Source organism: Canis lupus, chromosome 14, assembly GCF_003254725.2.
Source record: "Canis lupus dingo isolate Sandy chromosome 14, ASM325472v2, whole genome shotgun sequence".
In the NCBI taxonomy this organism is placed as follows: domain Eukaryota; kingdom Metazoa; phylum Chordata; class Mammalia; order Carnivora; family Canidae; genus Canis; species Canis lupus.
Genome location: NC_064256.1, coordinates 27,191,761 through 27,208,697, shown reverse-complemented (window position 1 = coordinate 27,208,697; position 16,937 = coordinate 27,191,761). Strand labels below are relative to the sequence as shown.

The 16,937-nt window shown below is 35.0% G+C and overlaps 1 protein-coding gene across 2 annotated transcripts; it reads right to left on the bottom strand.

Moving 5' to 3' along the window:
* Window positions 1–2,210: 2,210 nt before the first annotated feature.
* On the bottom strand, window positions 2,211–15,177 carry LOC112674836 (uncharacterized). 2 transcript variants are annotated; one of them, XM_025471190.3, is made up of 6 exons: window positions 14,999–15,177; window positions 9,008–9,463; window positions 6,765–6,849; window positions 5,206–5,348; window positions 4,328–4,407; window positions 2,211–2,360 (listed from the first exon to the last, which is right to left on the bottom strand). In XM_025471190.3, the coding sequence occupies exons 1-6, from the start codon at window positions 14,999–15,001 to the stop codon at window positions 2,339–2,341; spliced, it is 789 nt and encodes a 262-aa protein (XP_025326975.1). In that variant the 5' UTR covers window positions 15,002–15,177; the 3' UTR covers window positions 2,211–2,338. The 2 variants fall into 2 exon arrangements, with proteins under 2 accessions (XP_025326975.1, XP_048949420.1); XM_049093463.1 differs by lacking the exon at window positions 9,008–9,463.
* Window positions 15,178–16,937: the final 1,760 nt, after the last annotated feature.

The window sequence follows — 16,937 nt, the reverse complement described above, 5'->3', positions numbered from 1 at the left end:
ATCTCCAACGTTTCAGAAGGTGTGCATTTGATCATAGAGAAGGGTCTAGAGATAAAAAGATGGGTAACTCACAGTGTCAAGGTGAGGAGAAAGGAAACTATGGGACCATCCACATGCTCACTATTTGGTGAGCTGTATGGAGTGTTCCACAAACACAGTGGACTCATAAGAAAGCTCAGCTCCAGCTATCTCGTGGGTAGTCCTACCAAGAAGGCTGTCCACATGGGACTTGGGTCTACCTGTGAGAGGCAGTAGGACAGACTGCTGAGGGAGGGAGACTGGACATTAGTCTTCACTAAAGGACTGTGCAGAATGAGATCCCTGGGCAGGACAAAGAGGGATGAACAAAATGAACTTCACAAGCAAGTCCCTGTTCGGCCATCTGCCACACAGGCAATGGCCTTGTCTGATTATGGCGATCTTTTCTACCTGATGTTTTGGTCCCTGTTCCCCCTCTTTGCTTCTCCTGCTTCTCCTTTAGGCACCAGCACTTTGGAGATAAAAGGCAGACAAAGAAGCAATGGAGGGTCATGGGAAGAAGATGTAGAGAGAGAAAAAAAGGAGACAAGGTTTCTTTCCTTCCTGTGAACCCTGGAGCCGCAGGGGGAACTTTTGTTGAGGAGAGCAGAAGTTTTTAGATTAAAGTTTTAATTTAGAACAGATGAGGCCTTTTTACTTATTTATTTATGAAATGTAAGGCAATTACAAGAAAACTTCCAGTTTTTAATTTTTCATTAAAGTTTTACCTCTATGAAGCATAGTGTGCCTATATTAAATTATGTTTCTATGAAATATCACAAAGGGAATGCATCTGCATTACTACCACCTGGTCAAGACTTACTACATTTCCAGGACCTGGAAACTCCTCATTGTACTCCTTCCCTTCAAACCAAAGGACACCAACTCTTTGATTTCTTGCACAGACAAGTGTTTTCTTCTATCAAATGGAATAACTATCTGTAATATATATATATACACACACACCATATAATAAATATCTATCATATATACACTATATAATAGGTATACTATGTAATATGTATTGGATATAATGTATCTGTACTCTCTTTTTTTTCTCATTAGTATATTTGTGAGACTCATCCATGTAGTTGCAATTTTCTTTGCCATATGGTAATCCATTGGGTAAATAGATCACACTATATCCATTTTACTACCTATTGGCATTAGGCTTGTTTATAGTTTGAGGATTATAACAATAATTTTGCTATGAATACTCCTGTACATATCTAATAGTGCGTGTGTATATACTGTGTATATGTCTTAGGTAAATATACTAGGAATGAAATGTTGTTTCATATGTTATATACACATTCAACCTTAGAATATACTGCCTAATAGTTTTCCAAGGTATTCATCTCAATCTACTTTCCTCAAGAAGTATAGAGGAGTCTAGTTGCTTCATATCTTTCCCAATGCTTCATCTTTTCTTTTTCATTTGAGCTCCTCTGGTAGGTGTACAATGGTATTCCACTGTGTTTCTGATGCATTTTCCTGACAACTCAGAAGATGAGCACATTTTTGTAAGTTTGGTCATTTGGATAGTCTCTTCTGTGAAACTCCCATTATTTTTTCTTGAGTTGCTTGTCTATTTCATATTTATTTGCATGAGTTCTGTGGCTGGCTTTTCACTCCCAAATTGTGTCTTTTGGTGAATGGAAGTTTAGAGTTTTAATACATAGAAAATTTTTATAAATTTTTTTCTATATGGATATTCCCTTTTTTGGGTCCTGTTTAAGATATCATCTATTTTCCTGAATTTATTTAGAAGTATTATTTTCCTCTCACATTTGAATCTACAAACCACACAAATTGATTTCTTTATGGATGGTAGAGGTAAGAAACATATATGCTTTTTATCCTAGCCTGAGCTTTTTCATGGGTGAGTGTGAATTGAAATTACAGAAATGACGTTGCTGGTATAAATGAAATGATTGAAAAGCTGTGGGACCTCCCAAAGATGCTCTCAAACTTAGGAGAGAAAGATCTAACACAGCACACTTGAACGTCATGTTTGAGAATAATAAAGCCATTTTGCTTGAACTATCACAAGGTTCAATTTGCTAAGTATATCAAATATTTTTTAAAGGAACAAAATAAGAGGAAACTATGATTTCAGATTAAAATATTTTTATTTTGAGAAGCCTGATATTAATTTAGATTTACTCTTGAAGTTAAGCGAAGATACTTCCCAGTGGGAGCAGCTCGGAAGGGTGAGGTTCTGGAGGAGGCTGGAGGCCCTTAATTCAAAATGCTGCAGTCAGCAAGAGTCTGTGATTTTCTGCAATCCATTTAAGTAACTTGGTGATGGACTGCCCTGTCATTTTCTTTGTGACTGGAGCCTGTGTTTGGTTATAAGATAGCAATTAGGATGGAACCCCTAATTACTAAGCTCAAGTACAAATCATCTATCTAGGAGAAGCCCCTGCTATTGCTGTGGTGATCACCACTTCGCTGCACAGCAGGGTCTTTGCAATTTGAAACAATCACTTTGTAAACTTTGTAAGAATAAGTCTACAACCTATGTCATTCATACCAAGCACTTGCAACATAAAATAATTTTTTTCCCATTTTGTCCAGTTTACTGGACACCGATCTCCTCTTTACATATTCATCTCTAGTCTGTTCCTCTCAGATAGCTGTCTACTGACTATTGACTCTCTGGTTCCCCTCATTACATAAGGCCATAAGCAGAGCCTCTCTCTCTCTCTCTCTCCTCTTCCCACCCCCCAGCCCTCTTTTCTTCTCTTTATTTTCAGTCAATTTTTGACTTGACTAGTCCCTAGATACTTTTTTTGTAGATGTAAGATGTAGAGATTTTTTTGTATTGTTTTGTTTTAAGATTTATTCATTCATTCATTCATGAGAGACACACAGAGTGGCAGAGACATAGGCAAAGGGAGAAGCAGGCTCCCTCTGGGGAGCCTGATGCAGGACTCAGTCCCAGGATCATGACCCGAGCTGAAGGCCGAAGCTCAACCACTGAGCCACCCAGGCACCCCAAGATGTAGAGTTTTTAAATTTTTATTTCTAAAACACCTAGTAATCTAGTAATCACTGTCAGTGCTATGTCCCACGTGTTTTACAAAGTTTTGACTTCTCTCAACAACTCAATGAAATGGATGTTAATTATTATTGTCATTTTACAGATGAGAAAACTGAGCCATAGTCATTAAGTAACTTTCTATGGTTATACAAAGCCCTATCTCTATATTATCATTAACAATAATAATCAATGATAAATCAATCCAGAAGATATGAGAGATTTTACCAGCAGCTTATATATAATACCCTTTCAATTAGCTCTCTTAAAATCTAAGAAAGATTGATTCAGAAATTGTAAGCAAATCATTCAAGATTATGTTTATAGGTGATTTGGTTAAGATTTGAAGCCATTTTGACCGAATCCAAAACTCAAACTCTATTCACTATGTTAATATGCCCCCCCTTCCCACAGACCATTGACAAGCACATAAAGAGAGGTAAGAAAAGCTATTAATTAACTCAGATGCCTCCACCTTGTCTGAATCTAAGGACAGTGCATATTATTCCCATTTTACAGCTGAAGAACTGAGGAAGAGTGTGATTGAGTAATCTGCCCAAGATCACGTGGCCAGGCTGAGATTCAAAGCCAGGCTTTCTGCCTTCTAAGGTCACTATACTAACTGCCTTCTGGTGTCATAGTTTAGGCTTTCCCACAAGCAGTACTTGGCAAGGATTCTAGTGAAAACATAGGGGGTCCCCAAGTGAAGGTAAAATAGTGACAAGGTAAGCATGTGACCAAGTGAGACAGGAAGGAAGTCAACAAATTGCAAGTCACTACTGGACAACTGGAGTTTGGCCCCCTGGGGGATTTCTGGGGAGCAGCAGTGCAGAACAGTCACCCCCCTTATTACTTGAGGGCTGCTGCTGGGAGATGTGACCCCCAGCACTTCTGGCTAGCTGTGGGCAGCTCCAGCAGCCACAGATAGCCCTGGGCAAGGACATACAGATGCTGACTCTTGGCAGGTTGGCATGTGTTCTAGAATGATGAAGTCTGAGGGGATCTGGGCAAAACCTGGAATTGTGATAAAGTCACTGGTAGTTTTCCAAAATTCCATTGAATCTCAGAGAAATAATAATTTATCTGATCAAAGGACTGGATTCTCTCGGACTCCACTTAAAATGATTTAAGCATCATGCATATACTTCATTTACAATTCTTATGATGGAGCTTCTATAGGATAAAGTACACATTATTGAAAAAAGTCATTTGAGTACCAACTCTAACAAATTAATAATAACAACAAATCTTGAAGGATCTGCCCACCTGTTCTTGCATGTTTGGGTAAACTTTTCTTCCACACGATCCATAAATGCACTGTACACATCTCGCCGCCTTCTGTGTCTCTTAAGGAAGATAACACAAAGGAAGTTAGCAAAAGCAGACATGTACTGACTTTAATTGTTGTTTGTCTTTTTAAAATTGCTATTTAATAATCTTTACTTTAAAAACTTGTTCCATATGCCAAATGCACATCTTGCTGTTTTTGAACATACAGGGATACAAAGGAGCCTTACTTATCCAGGGTAGAATTTGAGCCATGGTAAAGGGTGTTTTCTCAAAATCTTTTGATGAGGGTATGACAAAGTCTTCTTGTCAGGTCTTCTTCCTGAATGCAGTTCACTCAATGGGCTGCTCCAAATGGGGTGAGAGTAAATTTTGGGGAAAATTCTTCACACTATTCAGGCTTCAATCCACCATACCAACTATCTTTGTAATAATAAAAGAAAATCCAAAATTCTGGATAATTCACTGTTTGCATTTTTAAGAAAAAACAGAGATCTTTCTGCTCTACTTTTAGAGATAATATCTTTCCCTATTTATGCTAACAACAAATTAAAAACTCCTGCATTAAAGCAATCATTAATAACAGTGTTGGAGGGACCCCTGGGTGGCTTAGTGGTTGAGCATCTGCCTTTGGCCCAGGGCATGATCTCAGGATGCTGGATGGAGTCCCACATCAGGCTCCTTGTGGGGAGCCTGCTTCTCCCTCTGCCTGTATCTCTGCCTCTCTCTCTCTCTCTCTGTGTCTCTCAAGAATAAATAAATAAAATCTTAAAAAAAAAAAGATTCATAAACCTTTAAAAAAAATGACAGTGTTGGAGACATTTCCCAACAGCTGAGGAAGAGAAAGTCAAGCTTACTGTGTATGAAGCGGATTTAATAGGCCACGGGGCTTTTAGTAAAATTAGCTTTGAATCCCAGGTGCATTCATGAGGCTTGTAGGTGATGAATCTTTCTGTATTGTTCTTCTGTTTATCATCTTTTGGTGAGTGGTGCCCATGTACTACAGATATGGAGACAAATGAGAAACTTAGAAATTATATGGGTCTTTGTTCATGATATTTCTCAGAATATACTTGGGGATTAGGGCCCAAGATAGATACATTGATGACAATTTATAATGCAAATCCAAATAAAATTTTCCTTATCTTGCCCACCATTTCTACTGGAATTAATGTCAACCTTCAAACTTCAATTCAAATCCTACCTTTTATTTCCCTGGAAATTTCTTTTTAAACTTCTCAGTAGTATTTTGTGACTTGACTGGCATATTTTGCCTTCTACCTTAAATTTTACTTACACATTTCTTGAGATCGGAGACTGGATCTTATAAAGTATCCATGATATTTTTTTCCACAGTTACTTACACATAGTACACATAAGAAAAGTTGACATGTCCCATTTTAATTACACACATAGACAAGGTTTTTGTCAATATGACCCGTGCTAAAATGTGTATATTACTTACAAACAAATTAATTTAATTTTGTAATTATAAAATACTTGATTGTCATTTTTAAAAGAAGAAAGTAAAATTCAACCATTACCCTATTACTCAGGGACAATCACTATTAATATCTTATTTTTTTGTTTATAATTGATATAAAATTATAATATGTAAATATAGAATGCATGTATGCATGTATTATTATCCTTGTCAAAATAAGGAATGCTAGATAATTCAAAGTTAACCCTGGACAAACACTGTTCAAATAGCACCATGATAATAATTGTGTGTGTGTGTGTGTATTTCCACGTACCAGGTAACATGTGCTATATATACATTATTAACAAAGTGATGTACATATGTATAATGTATTTAATGCTCACAATAATTCTATGATATAGATTCAATTATTATCATTCCCACCTACAGATGGATAGACCAAGAGATAGTTTAGGTAATTTGGGACAGTTTGCTTCCTGGTCTATACTCTTAAGCATTTATTCTATTGATTTTCTATACAGAACACTTTGAGTTAAAAACTCAATCTCCAATAATATTTAAAAATTGTAGATAATGAAGCAAGTGGATTGTTCCCATTAATTAACTGGGCATTTAAAAAATTTACCATATTAGTAAAGATGATAAGTTAAAAAAATCATTTTAGTTGTTTGTTTTTACAAGTATCACTGTTTTTTAAAGATTATGTATGTATGTATGTATGTATGTATGTATTTATTTAGAGAGAAAGCACAAGTGAAGGGAGGGACAGAGAGAGAAGAAAAGAGAATCTCATGCAGACTCTGCACTGAGCACAGAGCCCAACATGGGGCTCTATTCCACAACCCTGAGATCATGACATGAGCTGAAATCAAGAGTGTGAGGCCCAACTGACTGAGCTAACCCTAAGTATTACTATTAAGATAATGCAGAAAGTTTATTTTTTGTTATATTCATAACTTTATAATGACTTACCTGTACTTAAGTGTTTGGACTTAAATTTTAATCCAAAAGGATCCCTTTCACAAGCTGTCACGAAGTTTGGTAAATTACGTTGGTACTAGATATGTAAAGAGAAGATTTTACTATTACTAATAAGTATTGTTTACTACTGACATTGTATTTGTGATGTGATTTTTACAAGTATTGTTTATTTCACTGGCAAAATGCAATTGTGATGATTTTGTTATAGCATTTACAACTTGCAAATTAAACTTTGAAAGAATAATCTAATTCAAGATACTGTATAACCAATTCATTTTATAGTGGAATAGAGTACTTCAAATATCCTAGTGTGAATAAATGACATAATATTTTTAACAGCATGAAACTAAAAGAATCCATTCAAAATTTGCATTTATTTTCAAATGAAATAGGGTTACATGTTATGTTTCTGGAGCTGAGTTTATTTCAAGGACATAAAAATATTTCACAAAGCTAAAATAACTTACTGAGACTGGCATAGAATTGACTGTTTTCAGTAAGCTATACCACAAAGTGCTTTTTTTAGATGGCTTAATTTTTTTTTAGATGGCTTAAATTTTTTTTAAAGATTTTATTTATTAATCGTGAGAGAGCCAGAGAGAGAGGCAGAGACACAGGCAGAGGGAGAAGCAGACTCCATGCAGGGAGCGTGATGCGGAACTCGATCCCGGAGTCCTGAGCCAAAGGCAGATGCTCAACCGCTGAGCCACCCAGGCATCCCTAGATGACTTAAATGAACTAATTTATATGAACTGAAATAGAATTTGTACACTTCCAGAAACTAATCTTAAAAAATCACAAATGTTTCTCCTTGAAAGCTGAATCAATGTGGCACAAAAGGATGAACTCAGGCAGAGGTTAGACAGTCCTCTTCTTTGTGAGTGATTCTAAATCCTGCTGAAGCAAACAGCAAAATATTAAAAGTCCCAAAGGAAACTCCAACACAAGATTTATCACTATTTAATCAAATAAAATGTAGAACCCCGTTCATTTAAAAAATTATACTGACATCTGGTGGTTGCACAATTTATATTGCACTGTCTCCAATACACTTTCTCATAAACACAAATTAATTCAGCTAAAATTAAAATATCCCCCATTCCTTGAACTTTACTCACTTAAGTTTTGTAATTGTAACTGTAACTAGAGAAATTCTTGAATAAACCAATGACATATGCTATTTAATTGACTCTCTCTTGTCTCCAAAAGGTAATATACTTCATTTACTGAAAATAGAAGGGTTTGGATGCCCTAAATGAGTAAAGAAGTTTATGGATCAAGGCTTCTTGAATTTTGTAGCTTTTATCCTAAGACCTCCTAAGAGTTAACACTCATTGAATACCTCAGTATCCCAGATCCTGTTGTAAGTACTTTGTAAATAATCATCTCCTTCATTAGTTAAAAGAACCATATTAAATATGAAGTAGTGTTATTTCATGTTATAAATAAGAGACTTAATAATTTGTCCAAAATTATTAGAAATAAGAGGACAAGGAGAGATGATCTAATCCCAGAGGCCACATTCCTAACTGCTTTCTTACATTTTCCAAGAAAAAATTTATTCTTTTTATAGCTTTTTTTTCGTATTATCAGTCCTATTGCTTTCCTCATTACTGAGCAAGAGTCCTATTTATGTATTAAATTATAGGCCTAAGTAGAGGATACATTCAGTTTCTAGAGGAATTATATTTTGACCTCATTTGCATTTCCTTAAATATATACTCCTCACCGCTATTTTAAATTATCAATCTAAGTCTTGCTCACATATTGTTTAAATTATTAATCATTAGAAAGACTCGTTAAAGTAATATAATGCCCCCTTTGTCAATAAAAATAATGAATTTTTATTTATTTATCTGTTCATTCTATGAATTGATTTTATTACTTTTTAGATTGTAAACTGGCAATTGAAGTCTGTTTCCCAATCACATGTAAGTTCCAACTGTTCTAAAAACTAAGAAAGTCCATCCCAGAGTCATTCATTCCACCTGGCAGAGAAAACTGTATCATCAACATCAGCTGAAACATCAACCAAGATCTTACCTTTCTCCTCTGTCATTTGTTGCTAAATCTGAACTATAGTGTTCCATCGGAAATAAAGATGTAGATTTATACATATTATATGCACATACCTTTTTTGCCCATGTAATAGTCACACTTAAGAAATGAATAAAAATAATATATTTTTTTCCTTATCTGTTTTATGTTATTTTGAGTCAAACACACTTCTGTACCTGTCGAAAATCATGTGGTTTTGGATTGAGGTATACACCATTTGGATATTTTCCACTCTTCACAAACATTAACTTTGCTTTATGTGAATCCAGATGTGGGAATGTAGTTATAAAAGGAGGGGATTTGACCTTCTTGGAATGATTCCTTATGTTGGGCAGGTGAAGCATTGTTTCTGGAAAATTACTTTTTTTCCCCCTCCCTTGTTCTTCCTTACTAGTCCTTGATGATTTTTCTGGAAATCTCAAAGATTTATACAGTTTATAACTGAAATCAGGAGGCTTTATTTCCCATGCGTTGACTTCCATTTTACATTGTGGTGGCTGTAGGACTTCTTTTTTTCCATTTGGAATTGAAGTCTTGTATGGGATGCTGCATGCTTTTGTGACATATCTGCTTCTGTTGCCTTTCTGGGAATCCAGATACATTGGGCTGAGAGTGTTTTCACATGTAGCAATCTGCAACAGACATGCCAGTTGGTGTGATTTGCCACTATAGCAATGATAGATTGGATATTTTTTCTTCAGGCCAATGTAATCCCTGAAAGATTTATGAATCAGGAAAACAAAGCTCAGAAATGATGGGTGCATGTGTGTGGAATGGGAGGGAAGCATCATGGCTGCTACAAGCATCTATTCAGCACCCTGGTCCCAGCAGTCACTATGCTAGGGACTAGGAATTCAAAGATAATTAACGTGAAACCAATGTCCTTAAGTAATGAGGGGCTACTTGGGAGAAAGACATGAAAGAAAAAAAAAAACAAAAACAAACAAACAAAAAACCCTGTATAATGTGATAGATATTACAATAGTGCTGTGAGAAGCAGGGAGAGTGATGGGCTAACTCTATCAGGAAAACAGAAGTGATGTCACAAGAAAAGTCATTTGGACCAGTCTTGAAGGATAAGTAAAAATGTTCCAGGCTGCTAAGGAAGTAAACAACATTTCACCAAGGCACAAAAGGTGTGTAGAATTTATTAAAAGCTATTTCTAGGATACCTATGGTCACCTAAACCACCACAAGTGAATCATAGCTTTTGCCACTGGAATCTGTGGATAAGAATCGTGGATTTGCTTTTTGCTGACCAGTGGCAAGGAAGTCGTTGGCATATTTCTAGGATTTAATGTATTTGTCAAAATGTTACTAGAAAATGCTTTTATTATACAATATCTTGTATAATAAAATAATGAATTGCTTTTCAAATTCTAATATAAATTTTTTTTAAATGACTGGCTCATTGAGAGAAAAGGAAGAAGTACAATGTGGTTGGCATATAGCCTATGTATGTGAGGAGACAGTGGAAATACTATGATATATAAAGCCAGAAAAATTTTTTGGGCTATATTAGCAAAAGTCATTCGTGGCACATCAAGAAGTTTTAATGCATCGGTGCTAATACAAAATTATTTAACCAAGATAAGAAATATAAAAGGAAGAATAGGGACGCCTGGGTGGCTCAGCGGTTGAGTGCCTGCCTTTGGCTCAGGGCGTGATCCCGGAGTCCCAGGATCAAGTCTCACATCGGGCTTCCTGCCTGGAGCCTGCTTCTCCCTCTGCCTATCTCTCTGCCTCTTTCTCTCTCTGTGTGCCTCATGAGTAAATAAATAAAACTATGAAAAAATAAAAGGAAGAATAGTTTATGGAAAAAGATCATAATGATAAATAGATTTAAACAAAATATAGATACATTACATAATTGTAATTATAGACCTGTGGTTAAGTCAGCTTATCTGCAATAATGTTATATTACAAACTCTCCCAAACTCAGTGATTTAAAATAAAAAATCTTTTATTTTTGCCATAGGATATGGGAAGAGAGAATTGGGATTGACTACCAACAGGTACAAGATTTTAGCAGGGGGAAGATAGACATGTTCTGGAATTAGATAGTCGTAATGGTTTCATAAGATTGTGAACATACTAAAAACCACTAAGTTGTACATGTCAGTATGGTAACTAGTGAAATTATGTAAATTTTGTCTCAATTAGAGAAAAAAAACCAAATTAACCATTAAATCAGGTTGGATAAATTTCAATATACACAAAAGACAATTTTTTTCTGAAAAATAAATAGAACAAGACCATAGCTATTACCTAATTGAGTCTACTTAACTTTTGCAAAAAAAAAAACAAAAAAAAAAAACTAAAACACACATACACAAAAACCCAAAAAACAAAAAAGTCAAGGGAATGGGAAATATGCAAGTAAAGGACACAATCAACAGTGAAGGCAACCTACAAAATGGGAGAAAACATTTGCAAACCATTTCTCTGATAAGGGATTAATATCCAAAATATTTAAGGAACTCCTACACTTCAATAGCAACAACAACAACAAAAAGAACTTGATTAAAAAACTGAATATACTTAAAGAATATAAGCCAATGGAAAACAGGTATATGAAAAGATGCTCAATATCACTATGATGAGGGAAATGCAGTGGAATAGCACTTCACATATATTGTCTATAATAACAATTTAAAAAATACATTGGATCTCATGTTAAGTATTCTTACTACAATAAAAAAATAACTGAATAGAGACCAAAAAGAGAATGACATTCATCATCTGACTATGAAAATTTGAAATTCCCCAAGTGTTCAAAAATGTTATCTCTTCTTGATAAATAGTACAGTAAAAATAAAGCAAATCTGATGAATAGAGAGCCACTTACAATCTCCATAAAATTACTGGTAAAATGAATTAAATTTAATCATTAAAATACCACATTAATCAACAAATTATGTGGAAATAAAAATGTGGAATTACTATTCTCTGAGCAATGCCTAAAATTCAAAGGATAGTAAGTTAAACTCAAAAAAATACTTTGAGGGAAGCCCGGGTGGCTCAGCGGTTTAGCGCCAACTTCGGCCCAGGGTGTGATCCTGGACACCTGGAATCGAGTCCCACGTCTGACTCCCTGCATGGAGCCTGCTTCTCCCTCTGCCTGTGTCTCTGCCTCTCTCTGTGTGTCTCTCATGAATAAATAAATAAAATCTTTAAAAAAAATACTTTGATACCATGTTTTTGTATTACAGCAGGAATATTGGCATAGAATTTTAAAGTGTTCATAAGTAAAATACATTTAAGAAGGTGTAGAGGGTAGCTTGCAGGTTGGCAGCCCCCTTTGGATAATCTCTTAGGGGCACCTAGGTGGTGCAGTCAGTTAGAGGGACTCTTGATTTTGGCTCAGGTCATGATCTCAGCGTCCTGAGATGGAACACCATGTTGGTGGGCTCTGTGCTCAGCGAGAAATCTTCTTGGATTTCTCTCTCCCTCTCCTTCTCCGTCTTCCATTTATCTGGAGGCATTCAGGTGTTCTTTCTCTCAAATAAATCTAAAAATATATATTTTTATTTTTTTTAATCTTTTGGAAACAAGAGTACCCTGGCCCACATTTGATATTTTTATTTCCCTTATCATATCCCTCAATACTTAGAGATCAATATGTATGGCATCTCATAAGCTGGGGCTATTTAATATAAAACCACACGATTAATTCTCCTTATTCTGATTTTGTTTTTACCAAATCACAATTAGGTGATATTTGACTTCGCGTGAACAGTAATCTACTGGAAGATAATGAACTAGAACAAAAATTTGAGTTCGTTTGGTTTATTTTTCATGTCATTTAATAACTTTGCATGTTTGGTATTCATGCTGGATTCTTCTGGACTCACTAGGAATTGATGAAAATCAAGTCCTTGACAGATAGTGGATAGTTAATTTGTTCTAGTACATGTTTTTTTTGTTTTGTTTTGTTTTTTGTTTCTTGTTTTTTGTTATATATATATATATATTTTATATATATATATAAAACAGTCTTGTCTCACCCATGATCCTACACATTTCTGTAAAAATATATATTTAAACTTCTAGGAGCACTGAAGCCTCAGTCTTGGCTAAAATTGTGCACATACCTACTTCCTGCAGGGCTCAGAAATCTGGCTATGTGGTCAGGGGTTTTGTAATTTGTTGCAATGAAAGGACACTGAGGTTGAGGATGTCAGTGAATGAGATAGTGAAGTACCTCACCAGGACATACAGCTGGAAAGAAATTGACACCAGGAGGGTCATAAACCGGAAGAATAAAACCAGGCCAAGACCTTGGAAGTCTAATTGACATAAAAACAAGTATCAAGGCAGTAAGAGAGTTAGCCATAAAGTAAGAGGCTGTGGTGGGACAATGTAACACTGGCCTAGATCTCTATTTGACTAGATAGACATGCTCACCAGTACCTTGCTGACACTGAGACGTGCCTGTCTCTGTTTATGTCTTGGGGATTCCTGACTAACAAAAAATGAAACAAAGTCATATTTTATTTTATTTTTTTTAAATTTTTAATTTTTTTACTAAATTAATATTTTAAATGGTAATAAATTCTCTCCAATTTTTGTGATACTTTATTTTGTCCTTATATTATGAATTTAGTCTTACATGCTATTCATTTGAATAATATGTCTGTAACATTAGGCTTTTATAGTATATGAATCATGTATTAGCATATTTCATCGGAGTCCATAGCCACCTCAGATGAAAGAAATCACCTGGTGACCTAGTTGAATGATTGAAGTCTGTGATGGTGATATCTCATCATACTTACTTTAAATGGTAAAAGCTGCAACATAGAGAAATACAAAGTTATGAGATGTGTGGTTTAGAAATTAGGAAAAAAATAAACCAGCAATATTCTCATTCAGTTCAAGGTTTTGTGGTAAATGTTGATATTATGGAAGTTATATTTTGGCCAAGTTGTCTCATTGAAAATGAAAGAATAGGTTATTCTGCATTTAGTAAGCACAGTTACTTTCCACCTATGAAATTATTATATCTGAAGGACCCTTTTAAATGCCATCTCCAGTAGAAGTGTTCCCAGCTTCCCCTTCAGGATTCCTCCTTCCTTCTGAATAGAACAATGGAGCCTGAAGATACGTTTTGCCTTGCACCTATTAAAGTGAATTATTTACAAACTCTGCCTCCGAATTAGATTATAAAATTGTTGAGACAAGGATTTCTAGCTTTACAAATCCTATGTAGCATATTTTAAATTGAGCAATGTGAAATACTATTTTTCAACCATTTTCCAATCTTACAAAAATGCAAATTTTATGTGATTCAGTAAGAGGAATGATAAGTATTCTATGTTTGTCAAAAACTGAAAATTACAGATTCTGTTTTCGAAAACTGTATCTAAAACCCCAAATATCTAATCATATTTATTCCTAAATAATGGAGAGCTTCTATATACAAGTGGCAATATAAAATACAAGCTTTCATTTAATTTATTCTTCAAATATTTTTAATTGGAGAGTCACAAAATATTTTTATCTGTTTTTAATGATATGCTAGTTAAAAGAAATAAACTTCTTTGATTAGCAAATGTATGCAAATTTAAGCTTTTTTGCCTACATATCTAATTTTGTAATATTAGTATTTGGGGTAATAGATATTTAAAGAAATATAGGTTATATACCCAATACCTAAATGCTGTCAATATAAGAAAAAGCAGCGTAAAGCAGTGTGCTATTAAGAGCACAGTGAACCACAAGTTCGTGCATATTTGTAAGGGTTTTTTTTGTTTTTTGCATATTTGTAAGTTTATAAAGAAATTCAGCACTTTATTCCAGCTTGGCTTTCTCCTTTTTTCTAAAAATAAAAAGATTTTATTTATTTATTCATGAGCGACACAGAGAGAGGCAGAGACACAGGCTGATGTGTGACTCAATCCCAGGACCCCGGGATCACGACCCAAGCCTAAGGTAGATGCTCAACCACTGAGCCACCCAAGTGCTCAACTTTCTCCTTCTTAATACATTTTTCATAATCTCCCTTTTACAATATTATACATAAAGATATTACTCTTTCATAAATAAATTCATCTATCTCATATAAAAATACAGATTCTAAAAAGCTAGTCAAATTGACAAAGTAGAACAATTCAAAATAAAACAAAAGCAGGAGAATTCGTTAGAAAATCAATAATTTCACTCACCATTTGAAACTGAGCTTTTTGTAAAATTTCTAGGGCAGTATATCTCAGCAAATCTTTTCTGCAAAGCCTAGCAAGTCTAAACAAACAGTTTTATAAGGGAAACATTTAGCCTTTGCTTTACAAAAGAACCCTACTATATTTAAGTTTGACCCATCTGGGTTGCTAAGAAACGGAATTAATTTCCTGAAAGACTCAAGTCAGAGTAGGAGAAAAAGTGAAAGCACCTCTATCATTGAGTGAAAGGACCTCTAATTGTTACCTAAAACCTAGCAACAAGGCAGTAACTCCCTTGCTCTTTTTTGAAAGGTCAGAAAATCCGCATACTTGGGAGCTCAAATAGTTAGATACTGAGAGGAGGGAGAGAGAGAAATTAACCGCACTCCAGTGCAGTTTACTAAATAATAAGTCTTGACAATTCATCTTTTGTTATTTTTTAGTCATCTGTTTCATAAGTCGACATGAGTTTGACCCTTGATACAAACATGTTTGAGAAGCTGGTTTTTTTTTTTTAATTTTATTTATTTATTCATGAAAGACACACAGAGAGGCAGAGACACAGGCAGAGGGAGGAGCAGGCTCGCTGCAGGGAGCCCGATGTGGGACTGGATCCCAGAACCCTGGGATCATGACCTGAGCCAAAGGTAGATGCTCAACTGCTGAGCCACCCAGGCATCCCAAGAAGCTGTTTCAACTCTCTAATTCCCTTGGACTTAAGAAGGTCTGTGTTAGTTTCCTCCATGTTCATTTATAAGGCACACAAAGATTATAAGTTCTTCTTTCTCACCTATGATTTAATCTACTGATTTCGGCAAAACAATTTATGGGGAAAACACTATTTTTACTAATCAAATCCTATAATCAAGGGTAATATATGTCCTGGTAATATTTGAAAAAAATTGTTATAGAGAATTTCAAATATGCACAGAAGTAGACAGATTTATGTAATGAATCCCCATGTAACCATCATGCAACTTTAAAAATGTTCATTTTATAACTCAAATTGCTTCAAATATAGCTCCAGTTTATCTCCCTCCACTCTGCATGTTAATTTGATGCATCACATCATTTTATCAGTGATTATCTTGAAATGTTTACTCTAAAAGACAAAAGTGACTTTATTTTAAAGCATAAGCCCAGTACTACTACAATATCAAAAAATATGAACAACAAATCATTGATATTGAGTATCAAGGCAAAAGCCAAGTTTCCAATTATCTTATAAATGATTTTGGTTTTGCTTTTTTAAAAATTTGCTTGTTTGACTTGGGTTAGTTATATACTCTCATTTGGTTCAAAATTTCCTATGACCTGAGTGTTAACTTCTCTTTCCCTCATACTTTGCTAGTGGTGTATAAAAGTTCCTGACCAAAGACTCCCAGTGGCTGGAGTCTTTGAACTCTATAAACCATTATTTCATTTAAAGTGAAAGTGTGCCACTGGGTGGCAGTGCATTACTTATAATCTTATCCCAGTTTATAACTCAAGCTGCCAAGATAAATTTGCCTGTGTTGTTTTCCCCCAGTGTTCAACTTTATTCTTTTGCTTTGTTTATTCACGAAAATGATAGTAGAATTGAGTGTACTCAATTTTCTACAATTTTGGAAATAAAATTAACCTATTATTCTCAACTCAGTCGTGCGAGGCAGGCCTCTTTGCACTCATCACCTGACATGTCACACAGTGTGGGTTAGGGAATGGATTTTATTAGAGTAACAAATATACAAGCAAAGATCAGGAAAAAAGAGGACTTAAGTTTTCTGATCCCCCTAATATGCTCTAGATAGATGATGTGGGCCAGCACCTGCTCTTGGACACATTGTAAGTGAACTTTCTGGGTAATAGGAATTCCTCCTCCTGCTACTCCTCTGTTTCACAAAGCATATCTGGAAGCAACTTTATCAATGGAGGTGGAGGCCAGATCAAAGTGACTAACAAGTTT

Coding starts and splice junctions, on each gene's coding strand:
- LOC112674836 (XM_025471190.3), bottom strand. Junction 6,850..9,007: donor AACCACATGATTTTCGACAG/GTACAGAAGTGT, acceptor TTACATATCTAG/TACCAACGTAATTTACCAAA. Junction 4,408..5,205: donor TTAAATCCGCTTCATACACA/GTAAGCTTGACT, acceptor ATCTTCCTTAAG/AGACACAGAAGGCGGCGAGA.